General features: G+C 38.9%; 1 protein-coding gene across 1 annotated transcript in view; it reads left to right on the forward strand.

Moving 5' to 3' along the window:
- The window catches only part of SNX25 (sorting nexin 25), an 83,021-nt gene that overhangs the window by 14,132 nt on the left and 45,666 nt on the right, over positions 1-23,223 (forward strand). The window contains exons 3-5 of the mRNA XM_071432212.1: positions 5,914-6,130; positions 18,353-18,525; positions 19,374-19,560. Coding sequence (XP_071288313.1) covers positions 5,914-6,130; positions 18,353-18,525; positions 19,374-19,560 — 577 coding nt within the window. The remainder of the gene's footprint in view (positions 1-5,913; positions 6,131-18,352; positions 18,526-19,373; positions 19,561-23,223) is intronic.

Consider the following 23,223-nt stretch of genomic DNA (forward strand, 5'->3'; position numbering starts at 1 on the left):
AGTGTATTAGAGTGCTGCTTCATTATGAATAATAGGATACTTGCCTTAGCTGTAGATTCAAGGTGGGTGGGGGGGAAAGCTGTGAATTAGCCCTGCCACAGTGTGTTGTGGCTTATGAAATCTAAGAGTTCAAAATCAGAACAAGTGCAAGGTTACAAAGATTTTCCTTCTTGAGTATGGCAGAAAGAAAAGGCCTTTAGTTGTCAAGTCTCCTTTTTAGCTGGTAGTACTTGAATAGCTTACATAGAAATATGTTTTTTTCAGTACTTTTCATGCTTTCTGTTGAGAGATTGATTTGATTTTTGTTTGACCTTCGTTTACCTTACAAAAAGAGAAGATAAGCCGCTTCTACAAATACCCTTTGGTGCTACCTGCTGCTTGTCTGGATTCCATGCACGCAGTGGTGTGGTAAGAGGTCTCCTGAGAGAGGCTGTGCTCAGTCCCTCTGATGCTGCTGTGCACAGTGTGTACTGCTTGGGTTGAGGCTGCAGCTGCCAGGAGAATGATCTGCTGGGGGGTAGCTGGCCTCCCAGGAACTGAATTTCATTTTCTGCTTTTATTGCTCCGAGTCCTGCGGTCTTTTTGTTGTTTTTCACAGTCAGTCTTTGTCTCTGCAGTTTTAGCAGTGCCAAGAAGAATGGTCTTCATATCACTTAGCTGCTTCACTGGGTCATTTTTGAGTAAGTAGAAAAGTACAGGCCATAGCTCAAATCCTGGCAGAGCTCTACTGCTGAAATTGTTCTGCTGTAAAAATTCACCTGCTTCTTAGATCTTAACATATTTCCTGCTGGAGAGCCATCTCTTCTTTTGGAGTGGGTTGTCTTCCTTCAACCCTGCCTTGAGGTGAACTTTTTGGAAATATTTTGGGTATTTAATTAGATTCTTTCTGTGGATTAGATCTTGCCTATCTGTGTTGATCCCTTAGGATCTGAATCTGTTGGGGATGTAAGGTTTTACTTCCCTTTATAGAAAGATTGGGAGAAACTATGTCTCATTTCCCAACTTAATATATGCATATTGACATTTAGAAAAAGAACTCCTGCTGCTCTCTATTTGAAAAGCTGGTAGGTTTTTAAAATTTATTTATTTTAATTTTTTAATTTTTTTTTTTCAATACAGCTTTCAAAACAATTTTTTTTTTGGTCCACAATATCAGCAAACCAACTTGAATTTATAGCAAACCAACTTGAATTTATGTTCTCTGTGCTATTGGGATTCAAACACTTGAAGCTAAGGACTCTTGGCAAAGGGTGCGGAAATTATTTGGACATAAATTTGTCTCATTTTATTTTACTAAGTTTCTTAGATATTTTTAACACATTTTTTATCCATTGTTTATATATTTTCATAATTTTTTTCTGCAGATTAAACCAGTAAAGACACAAATGCCAGGAAAATTTTAATAAAAATGAACCAAAGATTGGGGTATTGGGACACCGTCAGGGATTCCTTTTGCACATGACCAATCCATCCATGCACAATGATAGCATCTAGCCTACTAAACCTGTCAGTTTCATAGAATTTGAATATGGAAGTAAGCCAAGAAATGCTAGTGGTTTTCCAAACACAAACTTTAGAAGAGCACTGAAATCTTTAAACCACTATTACTAGTTCACAGTCACTGCAATGTTGGCATTTAACATCATTTTGTCAGCCTTTTACACCATGGTCTAAGTAAAGAATTAGCAGTTGTGAGAACCTTCAGTAAAGCTAATAAGTATAAAACCTCATCCTCTTGTATAGCTAAAATTTAATGAAATTTAAAATACAATAATTGAAAAATGGCTTTCATCTCTTTCAATTTTAATGCTTATGTCTTGGAAATTATAAAACTGAATATTCAGAGTATTTATTAGTAATTTTATTAGTAATTGTAAACCCACCTTTAATGTAGGGGTTTTAAATTTTCCTTCAGGTTTTTGTCATTGTTTTTTGTTGTTTGTTTTTGGTTTTTTTTTTTTTTTTTTGTCTGAATTGGCTTTTGGCCAAAGGGGAAAAGGTAGTGGCGGTAAGAAGTAAATAAGCATTTAGCATTTACTTCTCTAGAACAGTACTTTGACAGGTTTGGCTGTGGTATAGTCTGTCATTTTTTCCTATTATTTTTTTATTGAAAGAATTTTTCTAAAAGTATAGCTTATTATAACCCCATCATGCATGTTAGATCTAGTGTTGTAGTAGCACAGAATTCTGGTAATGATTCTTGGCTTTTTGAAGGTGCTTTCTTCCTACAGGATTCTAGCACAATTCACTTTACCCTTGTATTTCTCTTTTATGGGTTGTAATACTTATTGCTCTAGAATAACTCAAGGCAGTGTTGTAGCTGTACCTTTGTTTCATTTGTTCATACAGTCACAGGAGAGTTTTGGATTTAACTATAAATTAATGTAGTGGTTGTGGCTTCTCCAGGGTTTTCAGGAAAGGACTGTTACTTCTTGTTGAAACTTGGAAGTCTGTCTGCATTTGCATAGAATATTTATGCTCTGTTTTTTAATATTGCTTTGAGAAAAAAGAGTAGGCATTTAATCCTTGTTATTCAGATTTTTGTTATTTTTAATAAAGTTGTATAATGAATCTTAGCAATATAAAAACTGTCTGGTGTGAAGCTCTGCAAATTACAGATTTGAAACCAGTCTAACCTGCAGACCCTGGTGGTGCCACTGAACCTCTCAATGCATGAATGTGGAAAAAGGGATAGCAGTTACTGTAGAACATGTGGAGGAATGAGGGAAGGGTCTAGAGGGGTGTCCTCACTGAACCTCCACATAAGCTTCTGGCTCTCTACTCCCAACACTGTTCCACTTTACAGTGTTTAAAAAGAGTAGTTGAGCAGACTTAACTTCAATTTCAATGGGAATGGCATTTAATCACATTGTAATAACTTGGGAATTGGCTCTTCTGAACTAATTTAGGAAACCCAGTAGAAATTTCTACAGTTTTGCACCAGACTCATTGTGGTCACTGCATTTGATTTGATCAGAAGAGATTTGTTTTATGATTGTAGTGGATGACTTAGCGGTAGCAAGGTTCTGTCCTGAATATGTTCTGCTTCTTTTTTTATTCCTTCCTTGTCTTCTGACTGTTGTTTTCAATGCTTTAGAGAACATGTAGTATAAAAATAATGAGAATAGATGCATGAGCAGATTTCTTCTCTGAAGGGAGCAAGCTGCTCTCTAAATTTGTTATACTTGTTTTCTGTATTTCCTTAGAGTGCTGAAAAGGCACCAGCTGCATCAATGGGCATGAAATGAAAGCAGCAGCTGCACCCCAAGGCCAGGATGACACAAGGCAGTGTCTTACCCAGTCTTAAACTGGCTGCTGTGTCTGTGGCTGGTGTCCTGTTAAAATTTTATTTGTTTAAAAGCTGTCTCACTGTTCACTTGGACATACATGCTGGGCTCTAAAGAACCCTGAATTTTATAGAGAACAGCACTGTTGTGATGCAGGAAGGGTGACAAGGAAACTACAGAAGTCATGTAAAGCAAGAGAGTTGTAAAGCACGGGTGCAGAAAAATAGGGTTTAAAGCCGTGTCATCCTTTTAAGGTATTGAAGGTATGTAACTGGCAGAGTTAAACGCAAATGAAATATTTCATAGTTGCATGGTTGGTTTTTGATGATAATTCATGATCTTTTGTCTCTAGCTTGATATTGCCAATAGGTTTTGTGGCTCTTTTGTATTGAATATGACAGAATTCATGAGTGGATAAAAGGAACAAAAAGAATGTATTATGTAGTGTGCTGGAAACAGAGCTCATTTTGGAGTGGAGTTGCTTAAAAAGGAATAAATTATTTTATTAATTTTATTGAATTATAACAATTATATAATATAATATAAATTATATAATATAAATTATATGTTATAGCTTATTTAAAAATTAATAAATTAATGATCATTAGGAATAGATTTTCTCTGAAAGACAATATGTCTGTAAGGGATCAGGATGCACATTCTGCCCTTGTGCTCTTGCTTTGTAGAGCTCTGTTGAATAGACTTCTGTAGGAGCCACCACTCCATACCATGGCTTGTCCTCTTGGGCAAAAGATGCTGAAGAAAGAGCTGCTTTGCACCCTTGCAAAGGATAGAGAGGGTGTCTGTAAGAAAATCTGGATAGTCACTACCTGCCAGTGATGCTGATGAAAAAATGCCACAGTGCAGTGTGCTGCAAGCATGCTTGAGAAATTATTGGTCTCTTATGGATTAAATGAAAAGGAAGAATCTGTGCTGTGGTCAGCTTTCCACAGCATTTCGGACCTTGCAACAGAAGAGAGTAACTAAGCTATAACAAGAAAGGTGGCTGCAGAAGGACATGGGGACAGCTGTGGAAAAATAGATTCTTAAAGTGTATGTTGTCAGAAGACTTGAGATAAGTAATAGAACTTCAGATTTTAAAATGCTATTTCCTCTGTTCTGTGGTGTCTTAACAGATTATTCCTCTGCTTGCTTATCAGAAGACAACTATTTTTATAACTGTTTTTATCACTCTGTAGTATTTGTGGGTAAGAGTTTTCAGTGAAATATTTAATCTATTTTAGAAAGGGATTTTGGAAGTTCCTATTCTGCATACTTTTTTCTCTCCTAGATTAGGAAAAAAAAATCATCAAACCTGTTATATATTTGTTTACAGAACTGTGGAATTTTTTCTGAATTATTAATTAAAAAGTCTTGAAGTGACTTGGCATAAAGCTTTTAATATTTCAGTATACTCATTGAAGTGATTCAGTTTCTTTATAAACTTGAAGAAGCTAGTTTGTGAAGCACTTGACTAGAAACCTTAATCAGTTTTAGCCATTTCTCTGGAAATGTTTTCATCAAGGTTATGTTAGTTGAGGTTTGCTAGTTTGGCCTGAAAAGGCAGGTGAAAATATTTAAGCTGTTGCCTATTATTATGCTATTAGTTCACTGTTGCCAGTTCCAGGGACATTTTCATAATTTATATAATTTACCAAACAAACAGCTTCTATCAAAGTGGAAGGTAAGAAATTCTGGAGTCTTATGATTACTTTGCGCTGTGGGTTTACACTGACAAAAGAGATGGGATTTTGATATGAAAGTTTGAATCCAGATTGTTTAGTAAATAAGTTGATCAAATTACCAGGCACATGACTTTATTCCCTCCTTTTTATTATCTGGTAGATGCAAATTGACTCTTACAACCCCAACTTTTCCCCCATCTTGTTGCAACTGCTAAATAGTTCATGTGTTCTCCCTGAACAGCTCCTGCTCTCTTAGACTTCTAGGGACATTTGCTGGAGTGAAACATTGGTAAAACTGGTGACACACAAATGCCAAAAAGCAAAGTCAGAATGGTAGAAGACAGTGTTGCCATGGGATTTGCAATTACAGTAATATTGTTATTGCCTGTCGGTATGGTTTGGAATGCTTCGTCATTTTTAAGTTCATGTGGTCTCACTAATCCACTTGTTCTCCCTTAGCTCTCTGATCCTATAATGTACTTTCTGTGGTGGTGTTCTGTGTTGTATATATCTTTGGAAATCCAAAAACATTACCATCTCCCCCTTCTAGCCATGACTTTGGAATGGAGACTATTCAGTTCCTATGTAAAGAAAGCTGGCTTCAGTCTGCACCATTTTAGACACAGCCAAATTATATGATAGTTCATCTAACCAAAGGCACTGCTGAGAGACAGGTATTAGTCTGAGGTTTGTGTGTAGCTGGTAACCTGATTGTCTGAGTAAATCCACTTTAAGGCTTTGCTTTGCAAAGTGACCTGCAGTAACCTGTTAGGTGCAGATTGCTGTAACCTTGCCAGCCTGACTTTTTGCAGTAAGAGGTAGATGTGAAGCCTATTGCCCATCCAGTGTTTGAGATGGGTCGAGGGTTACATTTTTCCTATCTTGGTGTGCTTTGTCCTTTTGCAGTTTTTTGCAATTTATTGTTTTGTTTCTCCTTTCAGTGTTTGACTACAGCTATAGAGATTACATCCTGTCCTGGTATGGGCAACTGAGCAGAGATGAGGGGCAGCTGTACCAGCTGCTCTCTGAAGACTTTTGGGAGATTGCCAAGCAGCTGCGACAGAGGCTGAGTCACATTGATGTAGTTAAAGTTGTCTGCAACGATGTAGTGAAAGCTTTACTCTCGCACTTCTGTGACCTTAAAGGAGCCAATGCCAGGTAAAAACAAAACTGCAGTTCTTTGGAATTTTCTGCTTCTCTCTTCACTTACAGATGTGCTAAATCAAAGTGATGAAGACTGTGTATAAAACTGATAAAATAGTTCAAGCTTATTACCAGTTTTAGAGATCAAGCAGGCTTCAGGATGTCTGTAAGGAAACACTTGGACTCCTTTTCTAAGAGTTTGGATTCACTACTCTTTTCAGTTTAATTCATGAATCCTTTGTTCACAGGAGGAGGTGGGCTGTGTGAGCAGTTCCTGCAAAGTACTGTGAACATGCAATGGGAAGAAGGGCCACTGTTAGTGCAGTCAACAGATGAGAAGATAGTTATTTGCACCTTTTCCCAGAATGGCACCAGGAATAATTCCATTCAGTTTTCCATTTCTTCTAGCCCTGGGAGCCAAAGCCTCGTGATTTCTGTAGGTGGCCTGTCCTGCAGTAACAAGATTTTGCTAGTGGAAAAATTGTTGGCTGTATTTTCTTTCTCTGCTTAAGTAATCTTGCTAATTTCATAAATTTCCTCTTTGGCAAGGATCTCTTTGTCCACTTGAAAAAGCCCTGAACACTAGAGTTCCACCCAAATTGTAATTGCAAATAAGAAATCTTAGCCTATGCAGCTCCCACATCTGAATGCACAATTTGTCTAATTGTGCATGGAACCTGGTTTTGTACCTGCACTTACCTGCATTTTGGTTATCCTAACTGGAATATGCTTTGGCCATTCAGATTTAGACTGTACATTTTATTCTGTGAAGTTGTTCTACAGTTAGATCCATGTATTTTGGACACCCCCTCAGACAAAAAGAACAATTGTGTTCTGTCAGTGATCAATCTATTACCATTGGCACTTCTTTCTCTTCTGTATTAGAAGACAGTTAATGTATTTGTGGTAGATCCTAGCTAATTTTATGTAAGCTAATGCACAGAAAAAGAAAAGCCACCAAAGGGTGGTTACATTCAAGAAAACAAGAAATCAAGGTGTATGTACATTGCAGTAGATCTTGTAGTGGGTTCTAGGTACTACTTTCTTTCAGCTCTGCAATGAGGTAGAAATCTCTTAGATAAAACTCCTAAGTGTGCTCCTTGATTTTTAAGTGTCATGCTTGCACTTGTCCTTGATCAGAATAAAGTGCTTGCTTTTGGGAAGAATTTGATTTGAACAGTTAAAGAATGAGGAAGTTGAATTTTTTTTGTTGTTTGCTTTTTGCTTTTTTAAAATCTAAATGTTTTTCTATTTGAAGCTGGGGATGTAGGACCTTAAATTGCAGAATGATTAAGTATTATTAATGCTGATTGTTGGTGAGGCTTCTTATCTGCTGAGAATTATGACCACTTCATCTGGTCTTTGTTGGATTGTTATTTCCACCATGTAGAACTAAAAGTCTTTTGGTTATTTCCTGGTTAACTTTTCACTTGGAAGTAGTAAATGCACTTTAACTCTGGATAAAACTGCATTAGTATGGGATTGAAAAAAAAGTCCTATCAAGATTTAGTGTAATTGCAGGTTAGAAAAAAGCCAAACAAACCAACCCAACAGCTCTAACTGAACAATTTGTAGAGGCTGGAACTGGGCTTAGTGACTGTTTTTTGCAGACTGCAAGGCTGTGAATTCACAAGGAGAAAGTCTGGTTTTAATGTGCTTGACAGATCAGCAACATGATGCTGCATGATGCCACTTGTAAAGCACTAGAATTTCCTCATGCTGCTCATCCAAACTTGTTCAGAAAGTCCAGGGAGCTGCATGGATATTGCACAGGGCTCACCATTTCTTAGCAGATGAAGAGACAGCTTAAACACTATGTACAGGCCAAGTCAGCAGAAAGGTGACATTGTGCTCAAACACTACAGGTGTAATTTGTGCTGCTGAGTGATGTGAGCATGCATATAATAAACCTGAAAGCACAGCAAATATTCGGATAGTGTTTTCTATTGGAGAATTTGTAGTTTTAACAAGAATTTGAGTTTTGTACAAATTGCCTACTGCTATGGAGTTTACTGTGCTAGAATCTGCTGACATTTTAAGCTATAGACTCAGAACTAAAAAGTATGCTACTTCAAGCTTGGAAGCCTTTAATTATTTTCTGTATTGTCCTGATTTTCAACTGGGATAGAGTTAATTTTCGTCCTAGTAGCTCATATGGTGCTGTATTATGACTTGGGTTGAGAATAATGTTGATAACACTGGTGTTCTAGTTGTTCCTAAGCAGTGTTGTCCTATGTCAAGGACTTCAGCTTCCCATACTGCCCTGCCAGTGAGGAAGCTGAGGGGGTGGGTAACAGAAGAAGCTGGGCAGTGACGTAGTCAGGACAGCAGACCCCAACTGGCCGAAGGGATGGATATTCCATACCATATAGTGTCACGTTGAGTATATAAATTAGGTGAAAAGCTGTCTGGGAGATACTGCTTGGGAACTGGCTGGGCATCAGCCAGCAGGTGTTGAGCATTTGCATTGTGCATCACTTGGTTTATATATTCTAATTCTATTATTATTATCATCATCATCATTATTATTAATTTCCCTGCCTTTTCTGTTCTATTAAACTCTCTTAGTCTCAAGTCAGAGAATGGTTTGGATTGGAAGAGACGTTAAAGGTCATCTAGTTCCAAACCCCTGCTGTGGGAAGGGGCACCTTTCATTAGACCAGATTGCTCAATGCCCCATCCAACCTGGCCTTAAGCAGTTCCAGGGATGGGACATTGTCTCTGAAACCTGTTCCAGTGCCTCAGCACCCTCACTGGGAAGGATTTCTTCCTAATATCTAATCTAAGCCTCCTCTCAGTTTGGAGCCATTGCCCCTTGTCCTGTCACTACAGGCTCTTGTAAGCGATCTCTCTTCACCTTTCTTTTTGGCTACCTTCAGGTACCTGAAGGCTGCAATTAGGTCACCCCAAAGTCAGGAATTTTACCTTTTTTTCTTATTCTCTCCCTCATCTCACTGTGGGAGGGTGAGGGAGTGAGTGAAAATCTGTGTGCTGTTCAACTGTCTACTGGGTTGAATCACAGTTGAATTGCCACAGTTCAAACACAAAAATTTGTCTTCCTAAGGTAGGGAACGCAGATCTTCTTGATCTGCTTTGTTTTCTGTTAATGTTTTGAAGACAGTAATAAATGTAAATTGGCATTCACATTTCCTTCTGTATCTCATAATGAATCCAGTTTTGGATGATAAATATAGTAGAACAGAGGCTGTAATTAGAGAGAGGTATCTTTCCTGTTGTGATACCTCTTGGAGTGCTCCATCATTTCTTGCCACTGAGTTTATACTGCAGCATGATGGCAAAATGCATTTTGTCCGTTGTGTGGCAGCTTATGAAGTTTTAAATACCTCTAATACTGTCTATGGAGGGGGTGCCACCTGAGCCACTTTGTCTTGATTTTCCTATATAAGAGATAATCCGCTAGCACGGCAGAAAGGAGTCATCCATGCCCAGGAGGACAGATGTCTTGTTTTTTCAGAGTGAAGTTCATGTGTTTTGTGACTAGGTGCATGTTGGACACAAAAATTCTTTACTTTTCTTCTTTCACTGATGAACTTCAATCTGTGATTAACCAGGATGTCTGAGGGGATGAAAATAGGCTGAGGCCCTTCAGAATGATGAAGGGCGCTACAGTCTTTTTTTTTTGCTCCTGCTTTTCATCTGGCTTATCTTAACCATCTCAAAAATTCACTTAGTTATAAACAGCTCAAGGTAAATAGCCAGCAGAGGCCAGAAATGAAGAAAAGTGCTGGCAGACCTTGTCTCCCTTCAAAGCATGGGTCAAGGCCAGTTTGGATGGGACTTGGGAGCAACCTGGTCTTGTGGAAGGTGTCCCTGTCCATAGCATATGGTTGGGACTAGATGAACTTTAAGCCTCTTCCAACCCAAACCATTTTATGACTCTTTGATAAGAGGAGAGGCCACTTCCATGGTGACTGGTTGGAGGCAGGGCACTGGGAGAAAGGAACCTTGTAGTGTTAGGTCTGTTTCCATTTCTTTATTCTATTCCCTGGCTTTCCATAACATCAGCTGTCTTTCCTGTGAATGCCACATGCATCTTCATAGTGAAATAAGGGCAGAGACACTTCTAGCCATGGGCAGAACTGTCTGGAGTGACACAGAGCAATGCAAGCTGTAGGCAAGACAGTTCCCAAATTTTTTATCCTGTATGTGTCACTGGGGTGTACTTTGAGGTTCAGTTGGGATTTCAAAGGAAACTGTCACTTTTCAGTGAGAAAATTTGTGGCATTTTGAATAATTTAGATAGGAAACCATTTAATTTCTAGTATTGGCTTGGTGTATAGAAATGGAATATGATAGTTTCCTGTGTCCAGCATCAGCTAGCTTATGAATTTGAGATATGGAGAAAAAGTCAGACCTGGATTTATTTTTAGAAGCCACTGCTCTTTTCCCATATGTGCAGGATCAGGAGTACATTTATAACAGGATTAGCCAAGTGCATCCTGCAAGGGTAAAGAGGTTAGTGTTCAGCCATTCATGTTTCATAGCACCTTTTATTCCTTCATTCCTTCATATCTTGTTAAGAAGTCTTTCTTGGTTACTTTAACTAGAATATAAGTAAGCTGAATACTGGCAATACCATTTTATGCAATCAAGGATGGACTGTGAGCTCAGTAAGGTGGTGTATAATGATGGAAATGGTCATGTTGGTATGTGGGTGCAGTGTTGTCTGGGGTGGCAGTGTGTTTTTCAGGGGCTGAAATTATCTGCCCCCAGGAATTTAGTCTTCCTCTGGTAGCATGATATAGTTGTTGAAAGCTAGAAGCAGCTATTCTTCTGGATGAAATGCTCAGTCAGTACCAGAAGGACTTAAGCAGGATGCAGAGAAGTAGTGTCTTTCTGTGAAGCTGTCCACATGAAAGGGAGTTCCCTTGTTCTTTCTTTGGGCTGAGAATAACTGCTCTAAATAGTTACAGAACTATTAACATTTGATAAGTAAACCCTTATTTTTTGCTGGGTGCAGCATAGGTAAAATAAGATTTGCCTGCATTATATAAGTAGGTATCCTGGTTTAACCTCAGCCAGCAATAGTCCCACACAAACCACTCACTCACTGCCTCACCAGCATGCTCAGAGAGATCTGGAAAAGTGCAGGAACTTATGGGTTAAAATTGAGAAAACTTGTTGGTTGAAATAAAGACAGTTTAATGGGTAAAGCAAAAGCTGCACACAGAGCCAAATAAGTAATTCATTCACCACTTTCCATGGGCAGGCAGGTGTTCAGCCATCTCCAGGAGAGTGGGGCCCCATCACATGTAATAGTGACTCGGGGAGGCCAACACCATCACTCCAAACATCCCCCCTTTCCTACTTCTTTCCCCAGCTTTACACACTGAGCATAATGCCACAGGGCCTGGAATATCCCTTTGGTCAGCTGGAGTCACCTGTCCTGGCTGTCTCTTTCCAACTCCTTGTGCACCCCCAGCAGTGGGGTGATTCAAGAAGCAGAAAAGGCCTTGATGCTGTCCAAGTGCTGCTCAGCAATATGCTCAGCAATAGCAAAGCCATCTTTGTATTATTAACCTATGTTCAGCACCAATCAAAAAATATTTGGTCCAATGGTCCAATACCATCCATTAGGAAGAAAATAACCTAAGAAAGAACAGCAGAGTAGGCAAGTGGGATTGGAAGGTAGTTAATTCTTGTGTCTTGAACCCCCTGACAAGCTGTGATTTTTGAACAAACAACAGCAAGAAGAGGTCAGATGACACTGGTTTTATTTTTATTATTATTTTTTTTTTCCCCCCCTATATCTTTTGGTTTGAGTGTTCTCTGTCTTTAACATACAGCTGGGGCACTTTTGACCCCAGAGATAGAGGAAAAATTGGTTTCTGCAAACATGAATATATGGGGTATCACAGGCTGCTTCTGACCAGTTGTCTACTACACAGCATCTGTTGGTATATGCTGAAGTGGTTTTGTTTTTGTGCCCAGACTTGCAGCATAAGTTATGACTTAGCAAAATGAATGCTTGGGGTCTGCAGGCTGCTACCAGTGCTGATTCAGAACATATAGTTAAGAGCTCAGTGCTCTTGGAAAGTGTGGGGAAATCGCTGCTTAAGTGATCAGTATGGTAAGCTGTTTTGGGATTAAAGTTTGTATCATACACGTTTTGATAATATTCCTTTTGTTTTCAGTTATTACAGACAGGGTAAGGGGAGAAAATAACTCTTAATTTTCTGTGCCCAGGTGAATACCTTGGCATATATAGGGTATATAACTTCAATTTTTTTGTGATTGCAATGTGTATTGTGATAAGATAGTGAAAAAAAAAAAGAAGGCGATGTCACCACAAACTGATTAAGAGCAGACTGATACAAAGGGAGTTATAACACTTGAGATTTAACTTGGTTAATTCTATAGATCCAAGTTATCTGGCAACTAAATGCCTCCCACAAGTCTTGTTTTTCTTTTATAATTCCATTTGCCAGAAACTAGAAATGCTAAGAGCTGGTTACCACAGTCAGCCTCTGGAAAGGTGTATCAAGGGGATTAGTATGAAGCTGTAGAGATTTGTTGCAATGGGAACAGCTGTGTATGAAGGTGCTGAGAGCAAATTAGTCACGAAAAACCAAGGCCTGAGCATGTTATTAAATTCAGCCCATAGCTAGCACCAGGTCTAAAGCTCACCATTTGTTTTCATGCTTCAGTGTGGGAAGTTAGGTTTCCTGTTAATGCTTGAGTATAACCTTGATACTGTAATAAGCATTAAGACATCCTAGTGCTGATGTGGTCATACCACAATTTGTAAGCCATTCATAAGTTCTTTGCCTCTGTTACTAATATGGCTTTTTCCTGAAAGAGGTAACTGTGGCATGTATAAATGAGAGGTTTTATGTGCCATGAACATTAGTTGAAATGATTTATAAGAATTGCTGATTTATCTTGATAAAATAGCAGCTGTGGAAATTTTGGGTTTGGTTTTGTCTGCTGTTTCTATTTTTTTGTGCTTTCTGAGGTTTATGTGATATTCTTTTCATTGCTTTTTTTTAAGTAGATACTTTTTTCTAGTATGTTTGTTGTACTGGCTTGTAAAGGTCTAAAGTTTTGTTTGTTTTATGTCTTAGAAAACTTGTATAGGTCAAGCAGTTTTTACTTTGCTGCATTGTCAAGAAGCTTACAGCTCTGAGGGTGATACAGGTGAAGAGATGCAGCCTGCTTGTGGGTCTGGTGGTTCTCAGAGTCTGTTTAATGAAAATGCATGGTGAATGTTGAAAATACTGATGACACTTATTTAGAGTTGCACATGCATTCTGCTCACAATTGTACTGATTGAGACTTAAATAGAGCTCTGCAAGGCTATCTCTTGAAAAACTAAATAAAGAAATATCAAGGCTGAAGGAAACACTCTGTTATCCATCTATCCCTTACGTAATTTCCTGTAGAGGAAATGTTAGTTTTTTACATGGTTTTGTTGTTTGAGGGGTTTTTTTTTGTTTGTTTGGTGTTTTTCTTTGGGTTTTTTTTGGGGTTGGTTGGCTGTTTTTTTGGGTGGATGGTTTTTTTTTAGGGGGGAGGGTATGTGTGTGTGTAAATTTGCTTCCTGCCTTAATTTCAAAGCAAACTGACTTACATTTGTCAAAGATGCTTTGTGTCAGGTTCATGCATCCAACTACAAATACCAGGTTTTAATACTCCTGAGTCAGATGGTTACCAGATGGTCCTTGTCAAAAATATGGAGTAGATTCTTGGGGAAAAAAGATTTCCATGAGGTTGCTGTATTGGGAAACCTGGAATTCCAGCTGATAGTCTGGTCTTATGAAGTGGCCGTAGGTCCTGCATTCCTGAGAAATGAGGTATTGTTGTTAAAAAGGTGTTGATATTGGCTCAGAGTTGCTTACTTATAGTATGGGCAGGAAATGATGATACTTCTATAACCCTGGTAATGTTTTAAGTGCTTCTCTTCAGGAATACTGCAGCAAATCTGGTCTTCTGCTTTCCTTTATAAAGTGCTGGATGAACTGTAGGCTCACAGCAGTAAGGGGCAAAGTCTTAACCCTGCTGACACTCAGTGGGATGCGCAGGCAGTAAATGTACAAAGCCACCTCCGAGCAGAGGATGGATACAGTAGGTGCCACTTTGTTCCCAAAGAAAAGTACAGCTTGGAACAGACCTGGTACAAAGGAACTCACTTTGGCAGGTCCTATCTATTCATCTGTATTTGTACTCTGCTGCTGATCTTCCAGTGCTTTGAGGTGCAACTGAAGGAAACCCCTTTGCTTTCTGGCACTATATAAAAGTATTGGATAGTGTTGAAAATTCAGGGAAGGCTTTTCATAAAATTATAGAAAAGGAATTTGGGCAAGGTTAAGGCTGGCTTTGTAGCTCATGGGGGAGAGAAGATGGGTATGATCTGTAAGAATGCTGTATAGAGCATATGTTCTGTCTACTGTTTTAAGAAAGTCACCTGCATCTTGACAGATGACTATTGTCACTATTGCTTCAGTCTTAATTGTTCAGGAAGACACAAATGAATTAAGTTGCCACTTGCCATTATTCGAATATTGTCTAAAGAAGATTAATGGAGCCTGGTTTACAGAGCTTGTATCATGCCTGTTTTGGAACTATTTTCTAGAGTGTCACATTTATATTAGTTCCCTGCACACAGTTGTGCTCAGAATTTATGGCTAATTGACTGGGCTTTTAAAGCTTGGTCTAAAAATATCTGCACACAGTTTTTGTTCAGTTTTCTGTGATTACTAAGGGACTGTTTGTTTGGAAAATCCAACCACACAGTGCTAGTAATACATGTTCAGAATTAGGAAAAGAAATAATGTCTCTGTTACTATTTGGTTTATTTAATAGTGCTTAATAGCTTTATTGACACTGGAGAGATGTAGCAGCACTCTGCTTTGTGTACATGTATATGGATTGCACTTACATTTGTGCTTTTCCTGTTGGTCTCTGCAAAATGAACAGGGCCACATTCTCACAGAATTGAAGATCTAGGTTTTATATCAAGCCTTAAGAATATGCCTGATCAGGATAGCTCTTGCTCCAAGGTAGTAAACAGACATGGTTTGGTAGCTGAGCAGTGGTGTGTTAACACTTCTCTGATTGCTCACTGCTCTCTTTTTAAATGTGTCTCAGTGACGGGGAAGCCTGGGTTAAAAGGGCAGCTGTTTACTGGCCAGACCTTTAGTTGACACACAGTATTTCCCTGAAGCTCATCAATGGTAATATTGAGACAAATAGAACTGTAATGCTTCCTGTATACATACAAAGGAGGATATAAACCAGTATGTTTTGTCTTGTCTGATTTATCACTGTCATATTGATTTATTCTGTAGCTGTTCAGCTTCCCCCCAAGCTTCCTCTCCTGCTTTCAGTCTTCCTTTTATTTCTCTTGCCCAACAGTGATGAATGCTGCAGGATTTGTTGACCGAACTGTTTGGCACTGATAGGCAAGGCTTGTTTAGAGTTGAATTTCCTGAAGACTTTGTTTCTCTATTTTCATAAATATCTTCCCTTTTGCTTTTTAGATCACATGTATGTACAGTTTGGCTAGGAAAACCTGTTCTAGAGAGTCATATCTTCTTAGGTAATGGAGACAATGCCAGGAAAAAATGAAGATATTCTTAAGCAGCCTGTAAACTGGAGAGTAGGCAACTCTGTTCCCCCCTTGCATTCCTGTAGGCAGGAACACATTAGACAAATTAGAAGGGTAAGAACCAAATATTTGCCTAAGTGCTTGTTTATTCTGTTCCATTTTCCATTTGTGTTCTCCTGACTGTGTGGCAGAAAAATCCTGGCATAGGTCCAGCTCAGCAAAGCTGTATGTGTTGGCTCTTGACTGGGAATAAATTTTTGCAGTAGGGAGACAGTTCTCTTGCATGGGTGATACCATAGGTACAGTTAATGCTCCAGTGTGTTTGCAGTCCTAAACAGACTGGCATTCCTCAAGGGACTTGTAGATAGATATTGAAGACAAAGAAGACTAATCTCAGTTCAATGAAACTTTCTGTGCATTATGACTCTGTTTTATGCTTTTCACGTGCTATGAAAGTATATCTTGATCTAATCACTATGCAAGATGTCTCAGAAATAAGGTGTCCAAAATAGATGGGATTTGTTCACAGGCCAAAAAGCAGTCACCATTTGCATTTAATTCTACCTCTGTATTGTGGCTGTTAATACACAGGAATCATTTCCAGGGATAGTTCTTGTACTTGGCGCTGGTGAGGCTGTATCTTGAATCCTGGGTTTAGTTTTGGGTCCTTCACTGCAAGAAAGGCATGGAAGCGCTGGAGCATGTCCAGAGGAGGGCAACAAAGCTGGAGAAAGGGTCTAGAGGACCAGCCTTATGAGGAGTGGCCAAGGGAGCTGGGGGTGTTTAGTGAGAGTCCTCTGGAGAAGAGGAGGCTCTTATTGCTCTCTACTGAGAGAACTGCCTTAAAGCAGGTTGTAGCCAAGTGGGGGTCTGTGTCCTTTCCTAGGTAACAAGCAACAGGGTAAGAGGTAATGGTCTCAAGCTGTGCCAGGGGAAGTTAACATTATTAGGAAAAATTTATTCACTGAAAAGATGGTCAAGCATTGAAGCAGGCTGTCCAAGGAAGTGATAAAATTACTGTCCTGGGAAGTGTTAAAAATCTATGTAGGTGTGGTACTTAAGGACATGGTTTAATGGTGGACTTGATGATCTAGAAGGGCTTTTTTAACCTTAACTATTCTATGTTCCCTGTGAGTTACCTGTTTGCCAGCATATGCTCCTGGCTGTGTTTCTAAATGGCTGACTTTAGGTGCACTGGCCTGTCTGGAAGACTTTACTTCCACAGTAAGAGGTGGCTGTAGGTAAATGACCCAGACTTTCTGTCAGTAATCTGCCTGGGACTTGTCTGGGTTTAGATAAATAATGAGTGCCTTTAAGGGAGAACTTGACAGGGGATGTTTGATGTGGTGTAGAGGAGACTTCAGGATATGTCTGGAGTAGGAAAGAAAAGTAGAAATGCACTGAGGAAAATAGCTATGCATTCAGCTGCCACTGAGAAAAGATCCTACCAGAGCAAGATAAACAGCTTTGAGCTCAGTCAGCTGCACCACCTGGACTGGTTGATAATGAAGATTATACATCATCTTCATAAACCACTACTCCTCAGAAAAGAGTATTTATATCCAAGATGTTCCAAGGGACTTGTTTTGAAATTTGTCTTACCTATAACAATTGAAACACCTTTCATGATCCGTGTTTGCAAACAAAGCATTTGATTTGTGATTCAGTTAAAGGCATTAGTCAAATCAAACCCAAATGTCATCTTTACATTTGTTTTTCTGAAAATTATTTGTAAAACTATTTTTAGTCTCCTTAAGACAAATTATTGTATTACTAGATGAAAATCAGAGTTATTGTTACTATTCCAACATATTTTCATCCTCCTGCACTGACTAGCAAAAATTAGTTATTTTAATCCTGCCTGTCACTATTGGCCTTATAGTGGTTTCTGACTGAAAACATTTGGTTTGACTGTATACAGTTCTTGTTCACTTTTTCCACAAACACAGGCAATAGAGTAGCTCTGTGATTAGCAGTCAGTTGACTAGGACAGCAACCTAACCTAGCCAGGTTGGCAGCCTCCAGCTCTGGGAAGAAAGCAGATGTTATGGAAAATAGGAGCAGGTACTGATATGAGACATGATAGATACAAGCCTTTGTAGCACCTTAGAGCCTTCTACTGATAACCAGTCTAGGGTGCCTTTGTAGGTTACTGTGGTGCCTCTCCAGTGACACTGTGTCTGTCTGTCTGGAACCACTGGCTCGGTCACATTGTTGTTAAAATGGATTGGAGCACATTAGGCATGTGGCCATAAAGGAACTGCTAGAATACCTTGTCTCTGCTTCTGCAGCTGTTTTTGTATAAAGAAAAGGTACAGCTGTGACCTGCACTAAGGAGTTCAGTCAAACATATTCTGAAAAGTCCAGAAAACCATTGGTACCTGCAAGGAGATAAACTAGGTAGTGTTTGGGCAAAGAATCCAGGTGAGGGAGATTTGCTCCCTGTTTCTTTCAGAGCTGTCATCCAAAAACTTGTTTGTGAGAAGTCTGCAAACAGCACAGTGTGCATCATGGGCTTACTCACCCAGCAGCATGTTGCTGTGCATGTTCAGCACAGCTCCCACCTAGTGTTCATGCTGCAGCATTTTAACAATTAGCAACTGATGATCATAGGTGACTTCTGATCCAAGTGTATGTAAGCTCTCTCCTCTTTATTATTCTCTCTCTAGGCAGGAAGATCCACCAAGACCTTTTTTGCTGCATTCATGCTTGAGGAGCTCTGATGAAGAAGTAAGATTTCTGCAAAAATGTTCTCAAGTTCTGGTGTATTGTCTCCTACCCTCAAAGGATGTCCAGTCTGTCAGCTTGCGCATTGTCCTTGCAGAAATACTTGCAACAAAAGGTAGATCAAAGATAAGAGATGATTAACCATTTGTACATGTACAATAGTAGCAATTACAAAGTTTATCATGTATAAGTATTGATGCTGTGCTTTTACATTCTGGAGTATAATTTCTGTGATAGGCAGTAAGACACTATGTTCACGAAATCAAGCATATACTTACTTAACTCTCATGATCTGATACCAGGCTGTTTATCACATTTTGGGATGAAATGCAATTTGTCCTTTCTCATTTTGTTTTTTTCATAGAGGAATACCTTTGAAGCTTTTCTTGGCATTATTTATAGGGATTATATGAATATTTCTGACTTTTTATATTACATTCAGATGAATAAACACATCCTTAAATCTGTGGATCCTATAACTGAATCATTATATTATATTTATATACTTTGATTTATGCAGTGTGTTTTTTTAAATTGAGGGATTTCTACTTTGTTTTTATCAGCTACATTTTGCGAATACAGTTATGAATTTTTTATGTCACCGTCAAACTCAGAAATTATGAAGTCCCAAGTATTTTACACAATTCAGTTTACTTTCATTTATACTGGCTATAATGTCATAGCCTTCAGAACACACAGCATAAAGAATGAAAACACTTGGAATTTTCCAAATAGGGTTCAGCTTTGTCAATGAACATCAATTTCTCTAATAAAATAACCAGTTTTATCAAGAAAGTATATGCAATCTCAAATGTACTGTGTTGTCCAGAAGACTGTTTTTGGATTTTTTGATGTCTATAAACTTGGATATTTATTTCTGCCTTTTATCTGCAGTTTTCATTTGCAAGACAGCAGTTATTTTTCAACATAAGGATTTTGTTTTAAAATATTTTTTCTCTCCAGTACTGAAACCAGTGGTGGAACTGCTGAGTGATCCAGATTACATTAACCGGATGCTACTCAGCCAGCTGGAGTACAGAGAACAGATGAATGAGCATCAGAAGAAAGACTACACATATGCTCCTTCTTATGAGGAGTTCATCAAGCTCATTAACAGCAGCTCTGATGTTGAGTTCCTGAAACAACTGAGGTATTTAATGTTTCACTGTAGCTCATTCAAAACTAAACATGCTTCTTTTCCAGCCCATTACTAAGATTTGAATGAATTGTGATTTTTCTTTTTAAATTGAATTTTAGATTTCTTTTTGTTTGGTGAAGCAGAGATAGTAAGGATGATAAGCTACAACATTTGTTAGATCTCTAATGTAATCAGCATTTTAGCTCAGTGGCAGAAAATGCATAAAAATTCTGCTTAGTAGTATACTGGAGATGATTTTACTGTTGAAAGGGATAAATGCTTGAAATGTATGAAAGGCATACTAAACTCATCTTTGCAACTTGCCTCTGTGGAGTTAGATGAAATATGTTGAATTTCCATTATGGTGTGTGGATGGTTTTCTCCTCATTATCTTAATGAATTATGATTGGCTGTGGTGGTCTGGTGACTGTGAACTATAGTGATCTTAGGGACACTGAGCATTCAGCTGGGGTGTGGAAAGAAGGGGTTTGAGTTCCAGTACATTGTACCACTGGATGAGAGGTTTTCCTGGACTATTGCAGAGAGGTGTTCCCCAATTGCATTCTTCTTAACTGTGTTAATGAACTCTACAGAGCTCGTTAAAAACATCACTGAGCTCCTACATATCACGAGTTTGTTTGGTGTTTGTTTACCTGTTTTCTAATGCAAATGGCACCTGCTCACTTTCATACTAATTCCACTCCCTGTCTCATCTTTCTCCTTATATCTTTCCTCTTAATATGAGATATTGCCTGTACCTCAAGCCTGCTTGCCCAAGAACTGGTTGTTTATGCTTGTCTTTTCTTTGCAGCTGTTTCTCCTCTGATTTCTGATTTATGTGAAAGGATAAGGAACAGCTGACTGGGAAGTGGGGAAGTGAGAAGGTTATGCTGTTATAAAACCTCCCTAGATGTGCTTGAGTTGGTTTTGTTGAGCAGAGCAAAGCTTTGGAGGACTCCTGAAACCATGTCTGGAGTGTTTGTCCTAAGCTCTCACCACCAGCCAGAACTGGCAGGTTTTCCTCTTCCCAGCTCCCCTCTGTTGCTGCTGCAGGCCAGCTTTTTTTCTTCTCAAATGGCTGCAGAAACATCTGAAATACAAAACATGCATATTGATTGCATTTGGTGCATTCTGTGCCATCTCTTGTGACCCTGAACTTCTGTTAGGCTTGGCCTGATCAGGCCAAGAGCTGGCTTATTGGGATGGAGTGTGCGGGCTGCACAAATAACGTCATTCTTTCTCTGTTCTTCTCTTTGATTCTGAAACCACTTGCATTTCTGGGATAGGAAAATACATTTAGGTGATGGTGAAATGATTCTGTTGCTTGGCTACTTATTGTTCATCTGCTGTAAAATTTGCTCTTTTCTCTAGGACAGCGTGCCTTTCCTGAGAGCAGAAATTAGTCTATATTAGACTCTGCCTAAAACCTAATTGATGTATTTATTAGCATAATCACACTAATGGATCTGTTTGTTTCAAAAGCAGCCCAACTCTTATGTTGTTGTTGTTGTTCAAGCACATTAATGCTCAGTGTGTTCTCTTTTTAGCTGATAGGTCACTTTAAATTGCGTTCTCTAATACCAGAGAGCAGATCTGCTTTATGAAATAATGTGGTTTTGGCTGCACCTAGGTTTTTCCTTTCAAGTCCATGAATTCCAACTGCCATCATCTTGAAATGTGTTCCTCTACACCCTATGAAATGTTGGTCAGTCTAACCTGATCAGTATTTTAATAGAAAATGTCTGAGAAAATGGATCTTCTTTTTAAAGAGAAATAGTATTTGATTTTGGAGGCAGTGTTCTTCCTTCCTCTGGTATAGTGGTTAAAGAGCATTTCTTGTGGGAGGAGGCATTCCCATTCTCTTTGTCCTCCAGCACTTTGGGAGCACCCAGAGAGAGATGGGCCAACCTGCAGTCATCTCAAATTTGTGTGGTCTATTTGGCAAAGCTTTCATGATTAACCAGTGAAAGCTTGCAGATTTGGATTAACACACCAAACAGTGTCCCTATATGGATTGAAAAACAAACAAAACCAGGTGGTACTTAGCTGTAATTCACAAAAGTGAACCACAGGGCAAATCTACAGAGAAGGAGTTAAATGGGAAGAAACAAATAAGCTCTTGTGCACTTATGCCTGAGAAGCACAGTGAGCGTCTGCTGGAGTGATGGGAGTGGGGCAAATGCTTCCCGTTCTCTTACAACAAATAAATTACTGGCATGTTTTACTTAAACAGAGTTTTCCAGTTCGATGCTATTCTGGGTAATTATGCTCATCAAGAATTCCTGCTCTTGGTTTTATTTGGAAATAATTTTTCAGTGTCTGTTCTAAGCCAGTGCATGGCATTCATGAAGTCTAAGCCCCCTCCTGTTACTTATAATGTTGCCACATAACATCTTGGTAAAGAACATGTACAGGCAGTAGCAATTTTCATGGTAGGCTTAGCTTTGAGGGAAATTTATCTTAAGGTACTGCAGTTGCTGGGAGCTCATTATTTTGTATTAAACATTCCTGTCATGCTTATCTTTGCAGATTGATTATTATCTGTTTAATAAAATAAAGATAAAATACCTTGCCAAGTTCAAGAGGCTGTGGGACACTGATAAACATTTCCTCAGACTCCTGCCTGAGCACAGCCTAGCAGGCAGGGGCTCCTGGGTGCTCCTTGATTTGTGCACGTGACAGCACAGGAAGGAGGGCTGCTGAGGCATCCTTCCAGACTGGTTTCATTTACAGAGTTGTGCTGGGCTTCCTTGTGGCTATAGCCAGAGATTCGTGGTGGGAAAGGCAGGGAAAACCCCTGGCTGGTTCAGTGGAAACCTGTGGGTGAAAGGAGTGTGGTGCTGTCACCCAGGAATTCAGAAAATAGAGAAGGAGGCTATCTGGGTCTCCTTGTAAGCAAGTGTAAAGCTCTCTGCTGTACAAATAGCTCTCCCTGAAAGGATAATAATGGTGTTAGGATTTTCTAAATCTTGTTTCTCTCCTAGCTTAGAAGCACTATCTTAAGAAGAAATATTGTATTGATTTTCTGCGTTGCTTTTATGGATTTTACTTTTTGAATGCCTTTGAATGGTGCAGTAACTACTTAATATTAATTTTGGAGAACTTTAGGATTCATAGTTTGTTTGTATCTATAGTGAATCTCTAACATTTAGTCACTTAATCTCTTGGGACATAACGATTGTTTTTGTGGAAATATTCCTTTAATTTTTGTAGGGAAATCAGGGGAGCTGATATTTTCATAAAAAGGAATTTGCTGATTTCTGGGGAGCTATTTTGGGTTTGTTTGTTTTCCTATCGTACCTTTACCATCTGAAACGTTGAATTTGCTGGGGGGAATGGGGTGAGAAAAACAAACCAGCAAAGCTTTCACAGAAGGGACCATTGTGTGGTTATACACTGATGTCCTTCAAACTCACTTTTCTAATGTTTCATTTCTTTGATGTTTGTCATGAAGGGAGCAGACTTTTATACCTGTATTACCAAGTTGTCACAAAGAGTGTTGTCCCTGCCTTTCAAAAAGAAATAGTGAAATTTTACCTTCATTTCCCCTCAGACTGAGGTTAGCATGGATTAATTAGAATTCTGCTACAAATAAGGAAGAAAAGATGAGTTCTTACAGATCAGATGTGAAACATGTACCTTCTCTGTCAGGAGAAGACTAAAGATAAAAGACCT

The sequence above is a fragment of the Agelaius tricolor genome, unplaced genomic scaffold (assembly GCF_023055355.1).
Source record: "Agelaius tricolor isolate 1412-34295 unplaced genomic scaffold, bAgeTri1.0.p SCAF_8, whole genome shotgun sequence".
Taxonomy (NCBI): Eukaryota; Metazoa; Chordata; class Aves; order Passeriformes; family Icteridae; genus Agelaius; species Agelaius tricolor.